The sequence below is a fragment of the Marmota marmota genome, unplaced genomic scaffold, assembly GCF_001458135.2.
Source record: "Marmota marmota marmota unplaced genomic scaffold, marMar, whole genome shotgun sequence".
Classification (NCBI taxonomy): Eukaryota; Metazoa; Chordata; class Mammalia; order Rodentia; family Sciuridae; genus Marmota; species Marmota marmota.
In genome coordinates this window covers 28,953,853-28,981,394 of record NW_026000211.1, presented here as the reverse complement: position 1 = coordinate 28,981,394, position 27,542 = coordinate 28,953,853, and the positions used below count along the sequence as shown (strand labels likewise).

Here is a 27,542-nt window from a genome sequence, read left to right as displayed (position 1 = left end):
ATACAGTACATATGCAACAAATGTCAGCAACATTGGCTTTCATTGTATTATTTTCCCATTGTTTTGTCAAATGAGCAAAGTTGAATACTCTTATATGTCCTTTTTTCCTTCCCAGTGTGCTTGACACACAGCTCCTCTTCACTATTCAACTGGGAAGACCCTTGTTCTCTCAATAGAATCAGTAAGTTATTAGAAGTGTTACTATAGACTGCATATATAAGATCACCTCTTAGTTACCAAAGAAAATAAATTCCCTGAAATACTACTTGTTGAAAGCAAAAAAAAATGTATTAGTTTAAATGAATTTCTCTATCATAATTCTTGAAGATTGTTCCTTTTACTTAATGACACCAAATGGGTAAAACATGTCTTTCAAATTAAATAGCACAGAAGTTAATTTGTACATGATGGAGGTAAATGGTTTGTATAAAGTCACAGAATGCCCTTCCTTCTCCACCCCCTATGTCATCAAGTTTGCTGGTCTTTGGGTAAGTACCCATCCTAATACCCATATAGAATACTGTTTATTTACTCTTCATCTTATTCTTGATCTATTTATTTGTTTTCTTAATTAAGTCCTTGAGGATAAGAACTTTTTCTTTTAATTTTTCTGTAATCGTGTATATTTGTCCTATAGAATAGTGTTTGGCATGTAGCTGGCTCTCAATAAAGGATAGAAAAAAATATGAAGATATTTCCTAAACTGGATGAGGATTGTGATTCAAATGTTTTCAGGTGAGACTAGTTTCAGTCATTCAGTTCCCTGGTTATTCATTTATCCCTGTTTTCTTTCATGATAACACGCGGCTCTGGAGCTCCACGTTGCAACTTAAGAGTGCACAACACTGGATACTAAGCTGTTTCTTCCTTAGGCAGTGCCATCTGGAAAGGTGGTTGATAATGAACTTAATAAGACTATGCACTGCAGATAGGTTCATTGTGTTACATCATGTAAATGTGAACTATTCAAATGAACAAAAGTATTCTCTAAGAAGCAGCATAGAGGACTAGGAAGACGTAGAACCCTGGACTCCTGTGCTACCACTTTTCTAATCTTCCTAAAACCTTACTTTCCCTGTCCATATAATGAGACAGAAATACATACTTTCAAAGTTACTATGAACTTTTGAGATATAGGTCTAAACCCTTGCATAACATAGGCATTAAAATGCTATTATATTTTTTGACATTGGGCTTAGAGAGATAATTTTATATGAGAACTCTAATGAATTCATCCCACTTATCTTTTGAATAAGAAGATTGTTACACAGAAAAGACTCTGGATTCAGCAGACTTTTGTTGGCCATTTCCACTAATTTCCAGTTGCAATTTTTATTCTGAAGCAAAATCAATTGATATTTTGCTTGATATTGTTCAATTAACTTGATATTTAAAAAAAAAAACATTCCTCAATTCCACATACACCCAGGGGCCTCTCCTTTTTGGGTTTAGATTCTTCCCATTAGACCTCAGATAATGAAATATTTAAAAACCAATGTGTTCTAAATAGTATGCAGATTGTAGGGTTAACTAAGAACTAGGTATTTTTCTGAGAAGCTCACAATTTAATTTATATCTGAATTAATCAGACAGACACGACACACTTTGCTAAAGAGCAGCTATGAATGTAATCTCCTGACTTGACTTCTTAGAGGAAAAGATCTCTTCACATAAGAAACATTTTAGATCAATTATTGCTATTGTGAATAATCATGTTTTGACATTGTTCAGTAACTATATGATTAAAGTTAATACATTACTTTAAGCTGCTCAGCAAATGTAATTTTTCCTCATGATGTGATATTTGAAGTATCAATCTCCCCTTTGCATTCTCCAGTTCAATCCGTTTCCATAACAACCATTGGGATATGTTTTTAATGACTTAGCTTTCTTAACAAAAAAATCAAAGCTCTTGAAAGCATCATGTCCTTTTATTAATTTCCCTCATTTGTTTTGGATGTTTATTCTAATAAAAATTTAGATCTTATTCACCATTGCCTTAGGCAGTACTCAATAAAGGCTTTGTAATAGCGATGGAAAACAATAGCTAGTGCATGATTAAATAAGAATTAAAAGGAGAAAGAAACATGAGGTGCGAAAGAAAAACAGCTGAAAACTCTAGGAGCCCTGACCCTAATTTATTTTCTGAATGTAAAAAGGCCACAGTGCAAAGATCAACTAGTGTACTCATGAGGAGACTGAATGTGTAGAAATAAGTAAATTATTCTAATTAGAAATTTAACATATATAACCTCTTCTTTCTATTTCCCTTTTGTTTGGTTTCCACAAGAGGCTATGTTTGTAAGCTACACTATTTCTATTTGCTATAGGCAGATGTATATTTTCCTTTTAGTCTTCAATTAGAATAAAAGTAGAAGATGGGAATAATTAGGAAGACAGTGATGAAGATGTGTTTGGTAAATTTTAACTGCTAAAGGTGATTTTCTTTGTAAGGACAAGATTGTTGCATCATTTTATGCATTTGGAAAACTACAATATTTTTAATTTTTTACTAAAGGCAGAATTGTATTTTAACTGAATTGCAAATTTGTAATCATGATTCTAGTTTCTGAATCTTTAAATATGTATTTTGATCATAGCAACTATCTGAGAATTGTTTGATCTACAGGATTAGTTCTTCCATAGTTTAAGGCAGATGACATTTCTAATAAGCAGAAGGGATGTAATATATGAGATATTGCACTTAATAGAGCCTTTTAAAATAGGGAAATGAATCTTGGTTTTGCTCAGTTTATGCTCTCTGTTCAAGCTGTTTATATATTCTATGAATTTTATTAAATTTCTGTTATATTCTAAACATTGTGGTTACCAAGGTAATAATTCTTCATTTTCTTATTTTATATTCTCATGTGAAAAGAAAAAATAAATCATGTGCAATTATAATTATATAATTATTTTCAGGTAAAGATAAGTCCACAATAAAAGAAAGAAAATCAGAATTGGCATAGAGAGTACATTATCAAAGCATGTTTAGGACACAATATTAGGTGTATCTCTGGTCCAAGTCCTCAATGTTGATGTTCTAAGTCCTGAATTACGGTTTAGATATGAATTGTCCCCCAAAGGCTCATGTGTGAGCAAGAAAGTTTAGAGGTGGAGTGCTTGGGTTGAGAGCCTTCACCTAATCAGTACATTATCCCCTGGCAGAGATTAACTGGGCAGTTAACTGGGCAGGTAGGGTGTGGCTGGAGAAGGTGGGTCATTGTGCATTTGTCTTTGGGGTAAATATTTTGTTCTTGATGAGGAGAGTCTCTCTGCTTCCTGGTGCCATGTCCTGAGTTGCTTTCCTTTTTATTGCCCTTCGGCATGATCTCCTGCTTTACCCTGGATCCACAGCTATGGACCTGGTCATTTATGGACTGAGACCTCTAAACCCATGGGTCCCAAAATAAACTTTTCCTCCTCAAAAACTATCCTTGATCAGATATTTTGGTGATGAGAGCAAAAAAGCTTACTAAAACACTAGCCATGAAAAGATCTGGGGAAAGAAAGTATTTGGCATCTGATCTAAATTCATTAATACATAATGGCCTTTATCCTCATCTCCTCAATTCATACAATAAAGATCATCTCCATATTACCAATTTATCAAGATGATCACTCTCTTGCTATTATTATTTTTTAACTTCTATGCATAAAGATCAATCACATTTTATGGCTATTGATGATAAGAATATAACTGGGAAAAATATTAAAATTCAGTAGACTATATTCAATTCAACCAGTTTCCAATGCTGAAAGTTATGAATGGAAGGCAGATAATTTGGAAAATTTTATTAATATTTAACACCCATTACTTTAACCTTCTAGTCTAAGAGATTAATTTTTCTAATAGTAAATGATACCACTCCACCTTGTTTTTAAGAAAAACAAACAACCTCTATTCATCTGTTTATAGCAAAGGTTCTGCCAGATTTATTTTCTATTACATTTTCACTGCATGTAGTTATTTTGTGATATTATTTTCTCAAATGGTGGATTCTACACAGCTAACTAAAGTCATACAAAGCCTATCATTTATTTATTTTCTGTATGATATCCAGGAAATAGTAGAGTTGATTAAGTCATAAAGAGTGAGATTCTAGGGCTGGGGATGTGGCTCAAGCGGTAGCGTGGCTCACCTGGCATGCGCGGCACTGGGTTCCAACCTCAGCACCCCATGCAAATAAAGATGCTGTGTTCGCCAAAAACTAAAAAATAAATATTAAGAAATTCTCTCTCTCTCTCTCTCTCTCTCTCTCTCTCTCTCTTTTAAAAAAAAGAGTGAGATTCTAGAAAAAAAAAGTCTCAAGTTCAGGTGTTTTTCTATATTGCACAAATACCAAAGTCGGCTGGTTAAGCACAAAACAAAACAAATGTTAGAATAGCTATTACTAACAAGGACAACACTGACAAGCTGATAATGGTAGGATTCCTCAAGTAGAACACAAAAATTCACTTAAAAACTTCTAAAAGAAGACAAGAGCACTTAATTTTTGCTCATAATTTTTCATCAGTCCTTATAAACTTTGGCTTTTAACACAACTGTCATATTTTGAAAATAAAAGATTGCTTATGAAATAATTAAACAAATCTTTTTTTGCTGCTTATTTTATTAATAAATGCTTATCAGACTGTATGAGAACATATTTGTTCCAGTAGCTGAAAGTTTGATTTGTAAATTATATATTATCAGTAAATGATGCCTCACTTCAAGACATTATCTTGGGATTTAAAAATCAGACAGCATCTAAGTTCACCAATGGTTCTTTCTTGCTTGCTACTGGTATTGGTTATCTGATCCCTTAGAGGCATAGGATTTTCACTTGTATTTGTGCAAACTGAGTATCAACACCTCACAATGGGCCTGGTGTATAAAATAGCCCTAGAAATTAAGATACCTGGACCCTAATCATTTAAAGTAAATTATATAAATTTTTTAATAGTATCTCTATTTCATTACCTATTTAGAGAATTAAATCTGCTTTGAAAATTATATTTTTATAAGTATGTATCTCATTACAAATAACTTTTCACCTGAGTTTTTTTATATATGTATTGCATGTTTCTCCTTGAGAACTTTCTCAGGCAGTTTCTCCCCTTTAGTCTTTTCTAGATCAGCAAGCATCTCATCCTGGACCACGTACAGACAGACCCTGACTTATGATGATTCCACTTAAAAATTTTTCAACTTTACTATGATGTGAATGTAATAAGCATTAGTAGAACCCATACTTACAGTTTTGAATTTTGATTTTTTTCCAGGTTACCAGGTATAGTACAATATTTAGTCTTGGTGCTGGACAGTGTCCAGTATGCCACAGATCCAAGCCAGCTGTGTGTGATCATCTGTGTATGGTTTTGCTACACTCTGATGATGTTCACTAAGTGTATTAAACACATTTTTACTTAATATTTTCAACTTATGATGGGTTAGACATAACCCAGCATAAATCAAGGAGCACCTATCCATAGAAGTCTTGAGAAACATGGTCTGAGCTATTTGAAAGTGACAAGTCATTTCTATCAAACAAATGGAGTGACACTTTTTCTTCTCTACCTGATGACAGTCTATTAATAGCCTCAAAGAATTATCATTGATTGTAGATGGGTGATTTTCTCTGGAGTCATTGCTGACCATCTAAAAATGACATTTTCTAATCTTCCTATGTTGACTTCCATAGATTTTTCAACTCTCATCTTCATAGAATCATTCACCTTCTTAATTCTTGATTATTTTGATCTCCTTTGCTCTCACTTCAAATTTAATATTGGAACGCTGATTTGATTCAATAAATTGCTTAAGGGTAGAGTTGGCATAAAGTGTTTTTGTTTTTAACAAGTATAATCATGTTACAATAAATTTAAAGAGAGATTTCTTCCCTGCCTGTCATTTAAGATGAGATGCCTTTTCCCATTTAGGTTACAGTGGTGAGGATCTCTGCTTCATAAGCATAATCCTTCAAGTCCCTCAAAGTTCTTATTTATTTTCAAAGATTTTAAGCTCAATAAATATTTTCTGAGTTTATAAAGCAGGTAGTGTGAATTGCCTTATAGATCAAAATAGAAAACCTAGATCTTTTCAATCAGATCAGTTACTGAGAATGAGACGGTGCAAATGCTGTGAAACTGTCCATATTTATATGCCGATCCATGTAGAGTACCGAATAGTCTAACAGGCACGTATAACAATGTATTATAAAGGAAAGATTTTACTTGTGTTTATGCTGTAATGAATTATTTTCTCATTTGCAATCTTTGTTTTTAGTCAAATATATACAATTCAGATAATGATGGCAGTCTTTCCCCAACTCAGGAGGGACACTATTATAGAGTGGAGTTATCGGTTAAGACTGCTTGAATTGTTGAAAAACCAGCTTCATCGGTTATTACCAAAGTCAGTTTGGATAGGTTTTAAAGTTTCTCTATACCTAAGTTTCTTTATCCATATGATAGGGGCAATGATCATACCCACCTCATCAGATTTTTGTGAATATTAAAAATGAATATATTTGTAATATGCTTAGAAAAGGTCCTGGAACATAACAGCCATGATCATGATCATGATCATCATCATCTTTAGAAGGCACATAATTTATACTTGATAGCCTAAAATGCTCTGGTTGACAGCAGAGGAATAATAATAAATGTATGCTTATACAAAGTGGAAATGCAAATCAAAAAGATTACTTCACAAGGAAGGAATGCATTTGCAATAGAGACTGACTAAATACCTTACATTTCCTATTTGCGTTATGGAGGAAGACTATTTTTCCCAGCATTCTTACATATGTATTTGCATAGGTCCATGATTTCCAGCCAATGGTATGAGGACAGAGTGAGAGGCACATCACTTTTACACCTACCTATGTAGTTTCATGATTAACCACTCATTCTCTTTCCCTTCTCTGATAAATTCAAAAGCCATGTTTTTAACAATAGCAGCATGAGATGTGAGGAAATGAATCCCTGCATTCTTTGTTGATAAGTCAAGTTACCTATATTGGACTGAATTGTGAACAGAAGCAAATTTTTATCATGATAGCATTTGAAATTCCCCAGTGTATTGTCAATTTCCTAATTCAGCTTTCTACCCTGATAATCTAGTTATAACCTCCAAGTTGTAAACCCATTTCTCTGTATTATACATATTTTTCAAGACAAGATCAACTTGATAGAGACATGGGAAAAGAGTGAGGTAAAAGGCATGCCAAAAAAAAAAAAATCCAGACACATGGATTGTCAGAAGCAAAACTATCAGAACCCCAATAAGATTTCAAGGAATTGGAAAATTAGAATGCCAAGATTCTGGAAATATGAGACTCAAGGTATTTAAAACTGAAAACAACTCCTGGTTTCATAATCTCCATTACATGGGGAAAAGCATTATTCTCTTGTACATTGATTATAGGCAGATAAGTTGATCATGGTCACCATTGTGACAATGTGAACTTTGAGTCCTGAGACTAGAAGAATATTGTGTTGTCAGTCTAGAGAATAATGCTCTCTTTTATGAAAGAATGAAACATGCATTGAATATTTCGTGAAATACTCATCTTTTCGTGAGAAGTGGACTGTGGCAGAGATGAGATGGTTGTTTACTAATTCCATTTCACTTCCCTTGCTACATAGGAATACAACATTCACCACCTTCTCTCACACTTTAATTGGGCCAAGGGGGTTAGGTTTTGGCCAATTGGATGAGGCCCAGACTTTCAAGGCTGCTCCATAATAGTCCACATGCACTAAGGGCCCAATCTCCTTGTTTTCCTTGGTGACCCAAGAGGTCACATGTTTAAGAGGGCAGCATCAGAAGATGGAAGGAATGTTATTGGTAGGTAGCAAACATCCAAGGACAGCTGCCCAACACACATCAGGCTCTGAGAAGAGAAAGAAATGTTTTATTTCTCTTTGTTAAGAAACAGGTTTGAGGTTTATGTGCTACAATGGTTTGAGGTTATTCCCCTAATACAGTATCAAATAACCACTGCATTTAATTAAATTGATAACTTGGTATAACTTTCTTTCTACTAAAATTATTTGAATGGGAAGAAAATGTCATCAAGGAAGGGAGATGGTGTGCTTAGTAGAAAAGCCTGGCCTTCAGAAGCCTGTTACCTGTCACCCTTTCATCTTTACCAGCTTTATCCGTAAGTCAATTAACTTCTCTGGGCCACAATACACCTCTGTGAAATGAAGGTAATATTAGGTTACTGGTTGCAGAAAGCTAGACCAAGTGTTTGCTCAAGATTTTATGTGGTTTTTGATTTATGATTCCATAAAATAGGAGTTAAGCACTAAAAGCTCCTTTATTGGAACTACAGAAGAAAATATTTTTTATTTAAAATTTTTTAGTTATTGACTGATACTTGAGAATATATCTATCTTCTGGTATTGAGGATCTGACTCAGAGCCTGGCACACGCTAGGTAAGTGCTCTGTCGCTGGGCTACAAGTCTAGTCATCAGCTGTGTGTATAAATACTGTGTAACACAGGTTTAGTTGTATCAACTCATGACAAGCAGTTTTATTGTAAAAGATAACTTAGCAAAAGATTGTGTTAGAGTGAAATGACACAGCGCAGGTGATAATTTCAAAGAATCTATTCTTTAGAACTCTGAATATCCAATAGTAGTGCACCCATCTCTCCATACCCTTAGCCCTCCCCCAGCAATCCAAAAGGAAGGGATTTAAGCAAGATTTTGATGCTACTTTTAAGTTTCGTCAACCGGAAGCCTGTTCCTTGCTTCTGTGACATTCATTCACTAATGCTTATTCAGGATCATTATCTCCACATTAATGATGTGATCTGAATGTTTATGTCCTCTTAAAACTTCATATGCTGAAATCCTCACCCTGAGGTGATGGTAATCAGAGGTGGGCCTTTGGGAGGTGATCAGGCCATGAGGGTGCAACCTCCATGAATGGGACCAGTGACCTCACAGATGAGGCCCAAGGGAGCTTGTCGCTCCTTCCTCCCTCCAAGGACACCCTAAACATGACTAGGAACCAAGCTGAGGGAAGGTGGTGAATGCTGTACTCCTTTACAGCCAGGAAAAGGAGATGGCATTAGAGAGCACCCATATCATCTCTGCCACAATCTACCTTTATGGTTATTAAATATTCATATCATGTTCCATTTTCTCATGAAGAGGAAACATTACTCACTATACTGACAAGACAAAATTTTTATAGTCTCACAGTTCAGACAAAGTCCATGATCCAAATCTGTTTGTCATAAGCCATCCTTTATACAGGAGAACAAACAGACTAAGACAATGAAGTAATAAAAATTTTCAAATAAACCAATAGTTTAAAAAAACCCTAGATAACGTTAAGTGATTTTTTTTAAGAGAGAGAGAGAGAGAGAGAGAGAGAGAGAGAGATTTTATTAATATTTATTTTTTAGTTTTCGGTGGACACAACATCTTTATTTTATTTTTATGTGGTGCTGAGGATCGAGCCCAGCGCCCTGTGCATGCCAGGCGAGTGCGCTACCACTTGAGCCACATCCCCAGCCCAAGTGATATTTAATTATACGTTTATCAACTAGTAAAATGATAGTAATTTTGGGCTAATGGCAACATGCACATTCTTATAAAATGATAACATGATACTTAAAATACATACGTTTAATGTTAATTTAAAACTTAGTGAATGGAATTTTCCATCTTTAAATTTAAAAAAAATGATTTTATACCCAAAATCTAAGCAAAGAATATTTAAAGGTCCTCTTGCCAATGAATTATCTACTACTATTACTGGAAAATAGTGGCTAATTAAAGCTGAAAACAAAACATTGCAGAAAATATTATTGATTTGTTCTTCAAATTATTTTTTGCAACCCTTTAATTCACAATTTGTGAAAATCACCAGGCTTTAATCCTTTTACTCAGATATTTTTAGAAAAAATATAAGAAAATACAGAAAGTATGATTCTAATTCTTTAATTGTGTTCGGCTGACTCATTTGCTTTCCCCACAATGATTCCATTATACAGTTATAATGGAATTATAGATTCCAAGAACTTTTAGAATTTCTCTAAGTTGCTAACATAATTAAGAATAATTCCAAAATAAAAGAAAGAAAAAGAAATAATTGTTTAATTTAAGTTAAATTGTACTGTTACATGATATTTTTAGTTAACTGAGATAAGATATTTTATTGCCATCCATTAAACTGGATTTAAATGAAGAGTATACCAGAAAGGCAAACACAACTGTAAAGGAGATGAACACTTACTTAGCATGTCCTCCTCTTCCCATTTTCTTAGCATCCCATTTAAGTATAAGCCATTGTGAGGTAAAATAACTTTCCACTCACCAATGTGGAGGTTTGTGAGGTATCAGCCAAATCCCCTGAGATCTCGGGTGTTCGCGTGTTGTTTGGGATTCTGTGAGGGTTACGGGCTATCGCTTCACACCAGCCCAGCATTTTCTCCTTCCTCTTTTCCCTTTTCAATTTCTGAAATTCTGAAAATAATTTACATTCCCTGAAACAGGTCACTTATTTTAGTTATGTTTTGGAAAATACACAAACATTGAAGTTAAATCAACAATTTAATGAAATACCTTTGGGGACATTTTATTTTAACAAGGAATTATGAATAGGAAAACAATAATATGCCAAATAATATTAATAATATCTGGGAGCCACAGGATGGTGAAAATAGTACACATCTTCTGAAAGAACCTAACACTTTCATGGCTTGTTTGTGATTCTCCTAGAAATGGAAGTTTCTTGCACTGGGTTCTAAGTATTATTTCCAGGGATCTGTTTGTAGTGATAGGTTCTTACCCTGGGAGCCAAGAACAGACCTACACCCTGATAATATCTGTCAACACTCACAAGTAAGTTAACAGCAGATATATGTTCTGAGAAAGGAGTCTGGCAGGTGATTTTGGAGTTGTGAGAACATCAAGGAATGTACTTGCTTAGACCTGGATGGCCTAGTTCAATCACAGGATTTGGCCTATTAATGGAACCATAAAACATTATGAGATGTTGATACTCATGTTTGCACAAATACAAGTGAAAATCCTATGCATCCATAAAACAAGAGATGATTCTGCTGATTCTGGCAAAGCACAGAAAACATTTTCTTTTTCCAAAAAAGTAGTGGGAGTCCACTGTAAAATGATAATGCAAAGTACAGTATAGTAAATGCATAATCCAGAAACACAGTTGTTTATTATCAGGCATTACATACTGCACATAATTGTATGTGCTATATTTTTATATGACTGGCAGCACAGTAGGTCTGTCTATAGCAGCATCATTGAAAACACAAGGATGATGCTTTGCACCATGATGTCTAAGGTGTCTGTGACATCACTACGCATCGGGAATTTTTAAGCTCCATTATAATCTCACTTTGTATGTACTATCCGTTATTCACCAAAATGTCATCATGCAGTACATGACTGTATCAATGACAAATAAAATGTGGTACTGCTTTTCAGCCAAATGTCCTACAGAAGCAGAATAAAATGAATACAGACCAGTGATAGATTACTCATTCAGGTAGATCCCTGATAATTCCTCTTGTAAAGTTCTGCCACGTGTAGAAGAAAAACATTTTAGTGTAAGTATATAGTAAATTTAGAAATATGACATACATTACTGTATGATCTATTTAAACATATTAATTTATTAAAATCCTTATTATATTATTACTAGAAATACTCTACAACTCCTTCTAGCTTTCCAGAATTTCCCATTTGGGAGAACTTTTTTGTTTCTGAGAAAGTTCTATCAACAAGGACTTTTCACATAATGGAGAAACATTGCTTTCCTTGTAAAGTTTTACAGCCTACTTTTCCACTCCACCACCCTCAGTAATTAGAAATAGTTTATTGCAGGTCTTTAGTTAAATGCATTACACTGTCAATTAAATATCAAAAATAATGTGGAGTAATTATTTTTCACAGCATCCAAAGCAATTAGCAATCTGGTGGTTTATAACATTTCAGGGATTCAAAATAGCACATTTCAGAGCACTAAGAAAAGTAACAAAGAAAGGTTGCACCATGGATTGATGAGTTATTACTCTAAATGACAAAATACTCAAGTTAAATGGATCTGAACAATGTAAATAGGGAAGTGATAAAAACTTTCATAAAAATTAAGTTTAAGATACTCATCGAAATGAATTTCTTAATAAGATTGACTATCTAATATGAGTAACTCATTCATTTGAGATACAGAGAAATGGTGAGGGGAACTTGAAAACCTTTGTCTGAATGAGCAACAAATTATTGGTGTTTGCCTTTTCAAACACATTGCTTGAGATTTTATGAAAATATCTTATCTATTTAATACTAAATCTGCATATCCAACTAATTTGCACTTCACCAAAAGTAAATATTTCCACATTCCCAGAACACACTATCTTGGTTACTCATCAGTTTTTAATTGCATTTCTTGAAGTGCTCTAAGAGTAAATGAAAATGAGTATCTTTGTTCAAAGGCAAAGAGTGAAATGATACATAATGACCAAAACAGTTTCATCAAGTATAAACAAATGTTCCACTTCTAAGTTATCTGCCATCCACTTCTTAAAAATTTTAACTGTATAATTTCGTATCACTTTATTACTTATAATAAAATGTTGAATTCATGCATGAATAAAAAGCATCACATAGTGGTCCACAAAATTATTGTATCATCAGTATCCATTCTGAGGTGTGTTTGTGAAGCAGCCAACTTCTTATTTCCCACTCAGATTCTGAGATTAAATGAAGTAGTATAACTTCTTTTGCAGCATGCTTTTGATATGTGATGGTGGTGGTGGTACACACGTCACTCCTTATTTGGTTGACATTAATCCATAAATATTTATCTCCCACTCCCATGATATTGTAGGTGCTGAAGAAGGCAGTGGGAGAGCTATAAGATGAAGATTACTTTCACTTCTTATTTGAATTGACTATACAATTATCAACTCTAGAGAATTTTTAAGTCTGAGAATCACTGGGATCTTTCTGATCCCTAATTTTGTGACTTATACATTGATTTGCTTAACTCTAAGGTTAACTCTGCTCATCCTGATCCCCTCCCAGAAATTGGCTTGTGCAAATCATCTTTTTGAACTGTTTTGCGGACCTGCTATCACCAAGTCATTCTTGATAAAAACGATTAGATTTTGGCTACACCAACCAAAATATATATTACAGTAAAATATCCACTGCATTCTGATTTGCTATTGCATGTATCAGTTATCTTAATTTTAGAATTATTAGTTGAGCTAAATATTTCAGAGTTAAAATGCATACTTTCATATAAATAATGTTAATAATAAGAATTAAGTATTAAAGATGGGCACTGTACTGACAAGGGAAAACAGAAAAGAAACATAATGTTTCTATAGGTTGGAAAGCTTGTGATTCAGCTTGGACATATTCATAGAAATATTTACAAAGAAAATTAAATGTGTGAAATTATAGACAATACCAAACTACATAGTTTGTGACAGCTTAATATTTATTATTTTAATGAGAAACATATAAAAGGCCTGTGATGGTTGCTTTACTATGTCTGGATATCCATCCATATTATATTGTAAAACAGAATTTTTGTCTTATGACTTGTTCTTTATAATACGCTTCTGCTAAGGTAGGAGAATCCAATCTCTAATTTATCTCAATAGAAGCAGCTTGGGTGTAGAAGAAAATTGAAAAGAAAGACGGGGATAAAATGGAGAGATCCATTGCCTCACTCCTTAAATCCCTTTGGGTCCCAGACTGTTGTGACTTTCCTCAAAAATATCTTCTTTTTTGTTACCAAGAAACAATCAAATTATGTACCACATTTCAAAGAAAAAAATTTCTGTATCATTGACGCTGAAGTAGAAATTCTAGAAATAGTGTAGGCAAGTTGGAAGAACTAAAGAGTTAAAAATGTTGATGGCTGAGCCTCTGCAGACCAGCCTTCTTCCTACAAGGGTCTGAAGCCTGCATCATATTCCTAGGTCTAAGAATGTACTGTCAGCCAGAAGGGTAGGAAAATTATAAACATTTATAATTAACCCTAAAGCACTTTAAACTGTAAGTATCATTAGTAATATATCAGAATAGGAAAGTGGTCATTAAGCATTCATGTTAATTGCTATCTAACCACTGAACCAAGCTAATATGAGATGCAGCAATGAGCAACTTATATAATGATCACAGGAAATTGAGATTTAACTAAGCTTAATTTTTAATATGCCACTCCAAGCAGATATTTAATTTAATAAATAGGAGCATAGAGCATTCTCTGTGGACTAAATTGACAACAAATTAAAATTGGAAAAATTATAAGGCAATTGGGTATATCTTACGGAGAATAATTTACTTTTAATGCAGGAAACATTTACTGAATATTTCCTTTGTGCCAGACATTGAGTTTGGAGTCCTGGGTACAGAGATTGAACGGACCCAGAGCTTAGAGGCAGGAGGGGGAAGAGATAAGTACACAATCTTTTACATGTACCGTGATACATGTACTATGATAGTGCAGTGCCACATAGATATTTTGAGAAATGACATTTAACTTAGTATCGTGTTCCAGGAGAGGCTGATTTTGGAAGACTCTTAAAAGAAGCAAGATTAAAAGTAATTCACATGAAAATTGAAATTGTTATTATTCCAAGGGCTCCTTTCACAATAAGCTGGGTGGTACAACCCAGAGGGCTTCATTCACACAGCACCCGTGCAAATGGCATTGTGCTACTGGATGCTATTCACATAAAACACCGCCTGAAGCTCTGCAGTCTGGAAACCTGATTGATTTGCTCAAGTGAGTCTCATATGCTCACCTTACTTTATTCCAAGTCTAATTTAATTTAATCAAAAAATCAGTATTTTGTTTCCCGCAGAAAAACACAGTTGTCTACCCCTACATACATCTCTATTTCTTCAACTATCTTCTTCCTCAAATTTGCCTATTCTTTATTATATCCAGTCAAGTGTGATTATGACCTTCAATAAATATTCCCTCTGTTTACCACATACAGACAATTGGGAAGGTGTCTCTTGGCCTCAAATATAAGACTTGAGAATGGCCCTCGTCTAGAATTTCAAGGTTTTTTTTTTTTTTTCCAATGAACAATTTCTGAGTTTTGGCTGCGTATTTTTTTTTTTAGCTCAGGTGTCATTCAGAACTATGTCTCAACTATTGGACACATACTCCATCCCAATAGGATAATAATGAGGTTTGATTTCTATAATGAAAGAAATATCTTACAAACAGGAGAAGGAAGGGGGTAGTTAGAAACATGTTTTCCTTCCTTACTAGATTGTATATATTTGAGAATTAATTTTTCTTCCATGAAAGTATGTATGTGTATGTGTGTTCCAAGAGTTTGTCCCTGAAAATCCAGAAAACTGTAACATGCATTCCTATAATTCACACCAACTGCTCCAATGAACATCAGAAAATGAAACAGGAAAGAACAAAGAATGTGAGAAAATGTTGAACATCTAAGAACTGTGGGATAATTTTAAAAGATTTAACATATGTACAGCTGGAATACTATAAGGAGAAAAAAGTGATAATAGAGTTGGAGAACTATTGCCCAAATATAAGGTTAACATACAAAAGCCAACTGCTTTTCTATATACTCATTTGCTTATATCTATTAATGAACAACAGGGTTTTGGAAATTAAAAGCACCAAAATTTCTGCATAAACATAACAAAATATTTACAGGATTCATATGGAAAACTATAGAACTTTAATTTAAAAAATAAAAACTCAACGATAGCAGTCATAGTGTTTGTTCATAAATGGGAAGACTGAAAAATTTTCACACATAAGTTCTTCCCTACTTGAGCTATGAATTCAGTACAATGTCCAATATAAATCCCAGCAAGCTATTTTGACAAACTTATTCTAAAATTTATGTAGGATGGCAAAATACCTAGACTAGGCAACACAACTAAAGAAGAACAAAGTTGTAGGATACACAGTGTTTCAAAACTTACTATAAAGTTATAGTAGACAAGACAGTACAATACTAATAAAATAATATATTAAACAATGGAACATAATACAGAGTTCATCAATAGACTTATGAATATTTTCAACTCATCTTTGGCAAAGGAGCAAAGGCAATCCAATGTAAAAAGGGTAGTCTTTTCAATAAATGGTTCTGAATAACTGGATATGCACTTGTTAAAAAAATGTCTAGTCACAGACCTTACAGTGTTCACAGAATGAAATTCAAAGTGGAACATAGAGCTAAATGTAAAGGCAAAACTCTAAAATTTCTAGAACAGAGAGAAAAAATGTGGGTGGCTTTGGGATTAGCAATGAGGTATTAAATACAATGCTAAAATTATGATCTGTGAAAGAAAAAGGCTAAGGTTGGAATTTATTAAAATTACAAGCTTCTGCTCTGTGGAAATCTCTTAAGAGAATAAAAAAGAAAAACCAGCAACTGGAAGAAAACATTTGCAAAATGCATACAAGATTAAGATGTATTCAAAACATACAAAGAATTCTCAAAACTCAATAACAAGAAAACAACCCAATAAAATGGGAAAATAATCTGAACAGACATCTCAACAAAGAAGATACACATATGAAAATATGCTAGCATCGTGTGTCATTAGATAATTGCAAAGTAAAACAAAAATGAGACACCTCTATGTACCTATTGAAGTGATTAAGCTCCAAAAACCTGGTACTAATCCAATGCTACCAAGGATGTAAAGTAACAGGAACTCTTACTGATTGGTTGTTGGGATTCAAATTGGTACAGCCACTTTGGAAGACAACTTTCTATTTTTTTTTACAAAGATAACCATAGTTTTATCATAAATTTTAAGGTTATTGCCAGATTCGGCAATTGTATTCATGGATGGTTTAAAAATTTAAACCCCACAAAAATGTACATGAAAATGTTTATTACAGCTTTGTCAATAATCACTAAAACGTGAAGTGATAAAATGTCCTTCAATAGGTGAATGGATAAACAAATTGTGATAAATTCATATAATGACATACTATATTCATAAAGAAGCAGATGAGTTATGAAGACATAAAGATGAATGCATGAACATTAAATGCATATTGCTACATTAAATAACCTGGACTGAAAAGGACTTTATTTTTAACTCCAATTATGTGATGTTCTAGAAAAGGCAAAAATTCTATAGTAACAATAAAATAATCAGTGGAAGGGCATCTAAACTATTCTCTATGACAGTGGATAGTGGATACATTACATTCTGCATTTGTGATCCTCTATAGAACTTTATAGCTCACAGTTTTATCCTTTTAGTATGCAAATTCATATCTCACATAGGAGGTTCCGAATTCCAGAATAAAATGCAGACTGTGAAAAATATAATCACAATACATTACAAACACATAGAAAACCCTCACTGAAGAGAATTTGGGAAAATATACTCTGTTAAGTGCCTTTGGAAATGAATGGAGTCTGTAAGGCTAGAGGCACAAAATATTGTACACAGCACTGTGCATCAGTTCACAGTATTGTTCCCCATGGAGGAATGGGGTAATGACTCTGACAGCACTATAAATGTATACTGGAACAGACCAATTAACTAAATGTTGGACCATGAGAGTCAAGTTTCTCAATGTAGGAGAAAAAGTTTACAGAAAAGCAAATGTAGAAAGCATGCACCGGGTAGTCATGGATCAGAGTTAGAGAATTCTATGAACTATGGGCTCACTTTTAGTTTAATACAGACATAAATGATCACATATAGGAATATTTATAAGATATATACATATATATGGGTATGCATATCTATATATGGATTAGCATACACACATATTATCTCTTGTTCTGTCAGCTGAGAAAATATAGAGGCATTGATACCCCAGTAGCGAGGAATAAACCTGATGTCCAGATCTTGGTTTTTAATACTATTTTCCAATAAAAGGTACCACAAGTGCTTAACTGACTGATTCCCAGACTCTGGCAGAAGGAGTGCAAGACAAGCCTGGAGAAACTTAGAGCATTATAAAGTAAGAAAGTGCTGAAAAGCAAATCAAAACAAATTAAGTCACAGACAAAACACAACTGGGGGTTTATCTCAAAGGGACACAGAACCCAAAGAAACCAGCCCCCAAAGACCAAAGCTGGTATAATTTAAACAACGAAATAAAGTAGTACCACAGTGTAACCCAAAGTGTCAGATAATTCCATGAGTCTTTAGTGATATAATACATGACTGAATAAAGAATAAATGGGAGAGAATACACAAATATTTTGTGAAGAATTACAAACATTTATGTAGATAATCCACTGTCAAATACAAAGGGGGCATATCACTTCCCACTTCATTGTAGACTGTGGCAACTTCCTCTCAAAGAGTACAATGTGGAAAGATGGAAAAGAAGAGAAACTTTAAACTGGAGAAACCTGGCAAACCCCACATGGGCAGGAGATCAATAGGGTTAAGTCATGTTGACTCACCATGTCCTGCAAGTGGTACTCTAACTTTAGGTTTCTCTCTCCCCAATGCTGAACTCCAGTGTAATCAATAGGAAAAAGCAAATCAGAAAAATCTCATTTGAGGGACACCCTATGAAAACCTGACCATTGATCTGCACACTTGTCAAGTCATCAAAAATGAGAGATATCTGATGATACATGCCAGTAATCCCAGCAATTCAAGAGGCTGAGACAGGAGAATCACAAGTTCAAGGCCAGCCTGAAGCAAATTAGCAAGGACCTATGCAACTTAGTGAGACCCTGTCTCAAAATTTAAAAAAAAAAAATTATAAATTGCTAGGGATGTGGCTTAGTGGTTAAGCACTCTTGGGTTTAATCACCAGTATCAAAACAAAAACAAACAAACAAAAACAACAAAGCAACAACAACAACAAAACCTGAAGAAAATCTAGCCAACTGTCACACCCAAATAAAGCCCAGGGAACTGTGACAACCAGATGTAATGTATCCCAAATGGGGACTGGAAAAGGATACTAGACAAAACCTAAAGCTATCTGGATAAAGGACAGACTTCAGTTAATAAAAATTTATCAGTATTTTCCACTAGTTGTAACAAATGTGTCATATTAACATAAAAGGTTAATAATAGGGGAAACTGGGTATAAGGTACATGGGAGTTCCTTATATGATGTTTGCATTTTTTCTATAAATATGAAACTGTTTTAAAAAGTTACTTAAAAATTAAATCTGCAGTCTATTTTTTCAGATCTGTAGAAACATTTTATTTCAATATACAATTCTAAGCAATAACCAGTAGAGAAGTGCATTTATCCAAAGGCTAATGACTTAATAACTCTAATAAATTGTTATAAATTATATGGTTCAGGCATTTATTATAGAGAAAGACTGTAGTAATGTTCAAAATTTTGAGTGGAGATTTTTTTTCCCTCTTTGGGTGAAATAAATAAATAACCTATGAAGCTGGCAGAAAAGTTTGTATTACAGCAGTACTCAGAAGTTGTCAAGCTGATTTTATTCAAACTTTCCAAAAAAAATTAACATCTCTGGGCTCAAGATAAGCCAATTTCCACCCCTGTCTCTGTCAGAAATGAGGGAATTTGGTGAGAGAGAAATTTTAAAAGTTTAAGGTAGTACCTTTGAAGGACACACTTTGCCATCTACACAAGACATGTACAGTTCCTCAGTATTCTATTATCTTGGGCATGAAACTATAAATTTATAAGAAGAGTTTAAGAAAACTCAAATTTTTTGAGTAGCTCTTTATAAACACATTTAAATGTGTTTGAATAAAATATGGATTTACAATTTTTTCCAATGTGAAACATCTTTTTATCTTAAAAAGTTAACCATCATTGGGTTTGGTGGCACATACTTGTAATCCCAGCGGCTCAGGAGGCGGAGGCAGGAAGATCGCGAGTTCAAAGCCAGCCTTTCTACCTCAGCAACAGTGAGGTGCTAAGCAACTCAGGGAGACCCTGTCTCTAAATAAAATACAAAATAGGGCTAGGGATTTGGCTCCGTGGTTCAGTGCCCCTGGGTTCAATCCCTAGTACACCCTACCAAAAAAAAAATGTTAACCATAACAAGTCTTTGACTTATTATTAGGAGCATGTTTCATATAGATTTATTAAGAACATGCATTGCTACATGAATCTAAGTTGTGATTATAACAATTTTATGATTCATCTCATTTATGTCTTGCCATCTTATTAGTCATTGGAATGCCTGGATGTTTTGTGTGAAAAATTCTATATTTTGCAGCCACATGGAGCCTGAAAATGACTTCCAACATTTGTCATATTTTTATTTTTATTTTATTTTTTTTTTCTTTCTTTTTTTTTTTTTAAATTTTTTATTGTGGGTTGTTCAAAACGTTACAAATTTCTTGACATATCATATTTGACACTTTGATTCAAGTGGGTTATGAACTCCCACCTTCACCCCATACACAGATTGCAGAATCACATCAGTTACACATCCATTGATTTACAAATTGCCATCCTAGTGTCTGTTGTGCTCCGCTGCCATTCCCATCCTCCACCCTCCCCCCTCCCCTCCCCTCCTCTCTCTCTACCTCCTCCACTGTATAACCCTGAGGGTCTCCTTCCATTACCATGCAATTTCCCTTCTCTCTCCCTTTCCCTCCCACCTCTCATCCCTGTTAAATGTTAATCTTCTTCTCCTGCTCTTCGTCCCTACTCTGTTCTTAGTTACTCTCCTTATATCAAAGAAGACATTTGGCATTTGTTTTTTAGGGATTGGCTAGCTTCACTTAGCATAATCTGCTCTAATGCCATCCATTTCCCTGTAAATTCTATGATTTTGTCATTTTTTAATGCAGAGTAATACTCCATTGTGTATAAATGCCACATTTTTTTTATCCATTCGTCTATTGAAGGGCATCTAGGTTGGTTCCACAGTCTTGCTATTGTGAACTGTGCTGCTATGAACATCGATGTAGCAGTGTCCCTGTAGCATGCTCTTTTTAGGTCTTTAGGGAATAGACCAAGAAGGGGAATAGCTGGGTCAAATGGTGGCTCCATTCCCAGCTTTCCAAGAAATCTCCATACTGCTTTCCAAATTGGCTGCACCAATCTGCAGTCCCACCAGCAATGTACAAGTGTACCCTTTTCCCCACATCCTCGCCAGCACTTGTTGTTGTTTGACTTCCTAATGGCTGCCAATCTTACTGGAGTGAGATGGTATCTTAGAGTGGTTTTGATTTGCATTTCTCTGACAGCTAGAGATGTTGAGCATTTTTTCATGTACTTGTTGATTGACTGTATGTCCTCCTCTGAGAAGTGTCTGTTCAGGTCCTTGGTAAACACTTGTGCCCTTTCAATTGATTTTGAGATGATTGTGTCAGCACTTTTACCATTTATTCGAATGTAGTTTTTTTAGATAAGTTTTTCAAAACTTTAGATTCAAAAATGTCATGTACACTTTCCCTGTGTTTTTCCCTTGTTAAGTTACTGAGGTCCTCCATTCCTTACCTTTCTTATGTTATTAGTTGAAATAGCTACTGAATTTCTTATATTCAAAGAGATATTTTTATCTTTTTGAGGGGGGGGAGAGTTCTGAGAGTACTCAGGGGGACTCAACCACTGAGCCATATTCCCATCCTATTTTGTATTTTATTCAGAGACAGGGTCTCAATAGTTGCGGAGGCTGACTTTGAACTCACAGTCATCCTGTCTCAGCCTCCTGATCCGATGAAATTACAGGAGTGCGTCACTGAACCTGGTGATACTTTTATATTTTTGACACTAATTTTTCCAAAAGAAGTTATGTATGTCCCTCTTTACTTTAACCTCTAGGGAACTCAAAAGTGAACTATAAAATTTAGTGTTTTCTAATGTTTCTAGAGTAAACATACGTTCAGTGTGTGTCTTAGTGTATCTTAAGCATTTATTAATGTTTGAACATCACGAATTATTATTATACATCGTTTAAGCCTATTTTTAAACTGATGTTCTAAATGGATCTTTGTAGTTCCCCCAATTTTTTGTAAATTATAAAAATGGCATCCAGATAAATATATTTCTAAGATGCAATTACATGTTAAGTCAGTTCATTTTTAATACTCATTCATAATGAGTTTTCTCTCCCCTCTCCATCCAACCTCCAACTGTGGTACTTATTTAAAATGAAGTAAAAGAATGATATAGTCCTAGTGTCCTATCATTGATTTTTTTGAATTGTCACATAGCTGCTAATAGTTATTAGAAGTATAAATTACATTTCCTTCCCTACATAGATTAATTGATTTCTTTGAATTGTCAGATAGCTACTAATAGTTATTAGAAGTATAAATTACATTTCCTTCCCTATTTAGATTAATTGAATGCACAATCATATTCCTACTACGTAGAATTTACTTATTTTTAGTATTAAAAATTTTTATATGACCTAATCAGAATCGTATTCCAATGGCAGAAATACAATAATGTACCATTGCATACTGAAGCTCCTCTCATCAGGGACAGTTTACCTGAATGAAGACTAAGACATTAACCACCAAGATGTTTCCTTTTGCATTAGGCTTATTTGCTACAGACCACTCTTAGCCATTTCCAGAAATGGCTTTGTCCAAATCCCCACAGTACTGACATAGATATGCATTCATATCTAGTTTTGAAAGATCATGCTTTGATTAATGTTGAGAGCCACAGCCGAGTTGGAATGGCCCCTGGCATTTTGCCAGAAGTAATGGTTGAGAGGCGAGCCATTAAGATGATGCTGGATTGATTCAATTGTATATTAGACCTTTACTGTCCCTAATAGGATGGCTCTTGCTGCACCGGGGCCCGCTACTTTGGAATTCCGGTTGAGTTCTCCTGGGGTTCCGAGAGTGAGCAGCCCTGGCGGAGGGAGTTCCGGTTGGTGTGTGGAGTGCTCCTGGAGGAGCCGCGTGGGTGGCGTTGGAGAGAGTTCCCAGGGAGTGTGTGTGGAGTGTGCTGGTGGAATTCAGAAATAAAGTTTGTTCCTGCTTGAGTGGCTCATGATTTGTGCCCAGCCAGACTGCAGCAGATTAATTTTTATAATCAATATCTAAACTCAACACTTAAATTTCAAAGAGATAAAATGTATATTGACTTCGACTGACTTCCCTTTTTCCTCTACTTTTTTTCCTTTTCCTGATCTTCTGGTCAGTCTCCTCATCTGCTCCTCTGCACTCATGCCCCTGGGATTTCTGCTTCTTGCTCTCCTGCTCTTGTTATGCTGTCTATACCAGGGCACTCCATCAAGAGCTCTGCAAAGTCTTGCCTTACTTAACCTGCCTCCCTCTCTACATGAACCCCGGACCTTGTTCCTTCATTGAATTATCACTGGTGTCCATTGTCTGCCTCTCCACCCACATTGAAAGTACTCTAAGAAAGGGATGGAGTGTTTTCAAACAGTTCTTTGAAGCCCCAAGGACCACAAACAGATCAAAACTCTAACATTCAACATTAAAATATCAAAAATCATTATCAGCATGGAAAGAACACACAAAAATTATCAAAATAAAGAAAATATCTTCAATATATTCATTAAAACCAAAAATTTATCATTCAACTTTTAACACTCTTTACACGGAGAATTTTTAAGTCTGCCACCTGGAGCACAGGCAGACAAGGTCATTTTGTGAGGATATGACAAAAATGGCAAATTTATTTAAATATAAATAGAACATTGGCTCCAAACCAGTGATAAAGACACATTGTAGGAAACTATTCAACACCTGATGCTAAAAGAAAAAGAAAAACATGATTTGAAAATATTAAAAATAAAGAGTTTTTGTGAACTTCTAATTTTGCCACAAAAGAAATATATGCGTGTATGTGTATATATGTATATATATAGACAAACACGTATATACACACACAGACGTGCACAAATGTATATTTTGGAACTGATCCCATGAAAGATAAATTTGGGTGTGTGAATAGTAACTTTTAAAACAGCAACTGTGAAGATCCAGTTAAAAATAAATTTGACATTTAAAATGTATTCTGTTTCATTGTGGAGAAAAAAGTCAAACTGGCGATAAAAGAAGAAAAGAAGACTTTGTTTTTTTGACATAATAAAGTAAAAAGGAACTTTGCTGGCCTGCACATCTTTCCCAAGATTGCCTGTGGTGACAACCTGGTAGAGCTCGATCTCAGAGGATTTTTTTTTCCAGAAAAAGATGAATAGAGTCAGATGAAATAGACAGGAAACTCCAAAATGATACAATACTCTGCTGCCATCTGACATATTCCTGACCATGTGATTTTAAGTAACATTAAAAAGGCCATTTACAATGTGCTACACAGTTCTTAAATTTAATTCATAAGGTAAAAAAAATGTCTGAAACTTTAAATAATAGTCTAGAAGAAATAAGGTTTCTGTTGCCAAAGAAAAAGATTCTAGAAAGGAGAAGAGAACCAGGAATAGATGATGGGGCTCAGGGATTACATGATTGAATTTAGTAACATTTGGATATCAGGCTTTATTTCCCCAAGTTCATCTAAATTTGATAGTTTAGAGATTTATACAAGTTTAACTAGGATTTTGTAGCAACCAGGTATAAATAGTAAGCTATTCTTTAGGAAATTTGTTACAAAGATGCTCCATGACCTTTGGTGATGGTGAATTCCAATAACAGAACAACTCAATGGCTTGACTCAGATGATGAGCAGACTCAATTTTGCACATGCAGTAGGTTGCAGAAATGAGGCCCTGACCTGAGGGACTGCAATTCCAAAACAGGTGTAAAAGCTGCTTCAAGGCCATTAATATCTAGCTTTCTTTGACCTCAAAATTCACCATCAAATAAAAACACAAATTGAATCGTATATGTTACTACTGTTGAAAAATTCCCTCCATTGGTCCAAGAATTCAAGGGAGATAGAAATATACTGAAATTAGAGAAACTTTTTAAGCAATTTGCCCACTAAAAGACACTATAAAGGTCTATTATGATAAGAAAGCCCTAAGGCTATTAAAGAATATTAATCTAGCAAGTATTCTATATTATAAGCAGTTACATAGCTCTACTTATGAATCATTTCATGATTTACATTGTTTATATAAAAACTTGTCCACATTTCATATTGTTATAAACTAAGACCTTCTTGTCATTAACATTGTCCATGATGCAATGGGCTACAAAATCCCAAGTTTTTATTTGGTGCAGCATGTAAGTGGATTGGTGGAAAGAATATTAGAGATTGCCATTCCTCAAAATAGCAACCTCTCCTGAGACTATAGAAATACAAAGCCCAAGAAATATACATACTTAAATATTATTCTTATTCTGGGAATTTGGAGCTTATTTCAGTTAGAATCGAGGGTCCCAAATATGGCGTTCACACTGTTTGACAGTCAATTCTCTGACTAACCAGGATTTCCATGAGGTCATATGGAGAAAAGTAATGACTCATAAATAGAAAAAAATATTTTTCTATTTTCAGTATTTTTCAATTATTTTTAAATTTCCTACATTATATTCAAAGTTTCTAGTCCTTGCAAATGCCTACTGTCATGGTAGGGTGTGTCTGAACATTTTCCATTTGTAAAGCTGTATCATTTAAACCAATGCCATCTTCCATCACTCTTACTTTTGTATGACAAAGTATGGACAGTATGGACAAAGTAGTAGAGATATTGCATTTATGCAGAATTATCCAGGTTTTTGTTTGATTTGGTTCGGTTTGTTGGCATATTATGAATAGTGTTTGGCATACTGCAGAAAGAATATATTACTTAAAATTAACTTATAGGAGAAAGAATCTGAAGAACTATCTTCCCTGATTGCTGTCATAGTTACCCAACATCCTGGGATGAATTAAGAGGAACTGCCAGTCTAGAAATGTTGCCCTCCCCCTTTTTTGTTGTTGTTACAGCTCAGAGAAAGATTAAGATGGCTTGAAACTAAATAACACAATAAGTGGAACATACACCATGAGCTTTCATATGTGAGAGACAAAATGTTTTTCTTCTATCTTTTGTATTAAGATCTGGTTCTCATTTACAAATGTTATTTGAAAATTTATTATAAATAGCATTGTTTTTATGTAATCTAGCACAGTTAGGGTGTTTAATGAGAAATCTAATCAGAAGAAAAACAAATGTCTAAGTATAGTGCTGCATCTAGCTTGTATTATGCCAAATACCATCTATTCAAAATCAAGACTCTACAAGGAATCTCTCTTGGCTTCTGTCACTGTGTGGGTCTTGTCCAGAAAACTTTAATACAAGTCTTTGACCTCTAGAGGAGCTCATGACAAAAAGAATAGAAATGTGAAAAGCAGAATAGAAGAATGAGTTGACTTTCAGAAATTCATTTTAAAATAAATGTTTGGTTTAGTATGTTAAAGTACAGGGATATGACTCTGTTAAACCACACATAAAAAAAAATCACATTCACAGGACATGCATTTGATCTGTACTTGCATTATAGGAAAATTATATGTTTATTCCCTTATTATGTATTTCTGTATAACACATCTTTGTTAATATTTGAGGCCCAACATTCCTAGATATGAATAATCCAAAATCAAGTGCCAGGAAAAATTTGTTTTAGATAGTTTATTAAAACTATTAATTTTATGATATGCAAGTTTCAAAATAATTGAGTTTTATTAGCCAAGGAATCATATTTACTACTAAAGTTTTTTATTAATTAATTTAGTCAAGAAGCAGCTTAAAGAATTAGAAGAAACTGACAAAAAATTAAGATAAGTAACATAATAAAATCAATCATTTGAGTTGAATATTTTACTAGACGTAGTAGAATTACATTCTAAATATGTCAGCATAAGTGACATTTAATTCTAATTCAAAATAACTTTAGGTACCCCGCATCACATTGACCAACCCTTTTGTCTGTGTAAAGTGAATGTTTTCTGGACTTTTTTGAGGAAGCACATCTCCTGGAAGATTGCCAGCCCAAAGGGAAGATGACGACTATCCTTGATTAGAATGAAATGCCAAGGAACATTTAATTTTCTTTAAATCAACACAAGTAGACCCTTGAATAATGGTAAATCTGCACCCACAATAGGAGGTGAACACAAACTCTTTGGAGAGTTGATCAGAAACAGGGCTCTCAGGAAAGAATTATCTAATGTGAAAAATATTTGAAAAGCACACCTGTGTTGCTTACTGTAAAGAGGTAGTGTGGTAGGTAACTTAATTTGTTTTACTTAGAAGAGATTGTTGTGCAGTAATGCTATATCTTTAAGTAAAAGTTAAACATGGTCAGCCAGGAGCTACCTGCATTCAAGAAGAAGTATTTTTGCCAAATAAATATGAAATAAAATCCACAGCTTCAATTACATTCCCCCTCTCAACATGAAATGAGAACAACACACATATTCCACAGCCTGACCTACTACTCAATGACAGAACAGAAATGAGGTTCATGGGCCTTCTATTTCAATTTGAATAAAATGCTGAAATTTTTGTTTGTCCTATTTATTGTATGTACTTCTGTGCACTGGACACTGGACTTTGCCATGGTATCCATTGGGATCCTCATATCGGGAGCTATAGCTCCTCTGACAGCTCTTATCTGGTGGTGAGCTCATAGAAGTTCTGGCTTCCCAGAGCATCTGCTTCCTGTGGCTTGGTAACACCATTTAGAA

General features: G+C 34.3%; 1 protein-coding gene across 9 annotated transcripts in view; it reads right to left on the bottom strand.

Moving 5' to 3' along the window:
- Marchf1 (membrane associated ring-CH-type finger 1) overlaps positions 1-27,542 on the bottom strand; it is a 732,725-nt gene that overhangs the window by 276,832 nt on the left and 428,351 nt on the right. For 7 of the 9 annotated variants that reach the window (XM_048791729.1, XM_048791735.1, XM_048791738.1 and 4 more), the window contains one exon: positions 10,323-10,471. The exons of the other annotated variants lie outside the window; for them this stretch is intronic. In XM_048791729.1, the coding sequence (XP_048647686.1) occupies positions 10,323-10,433 (111 nt within the window). In that variant the 5' untranslated portion in view covers positions 10,434-10,471. The remainder of the gene's footprint in view (positions 1-10,322; positions 10,472-27,542) is intronic. 9 annotated transcript variants of the gene reach the window in all.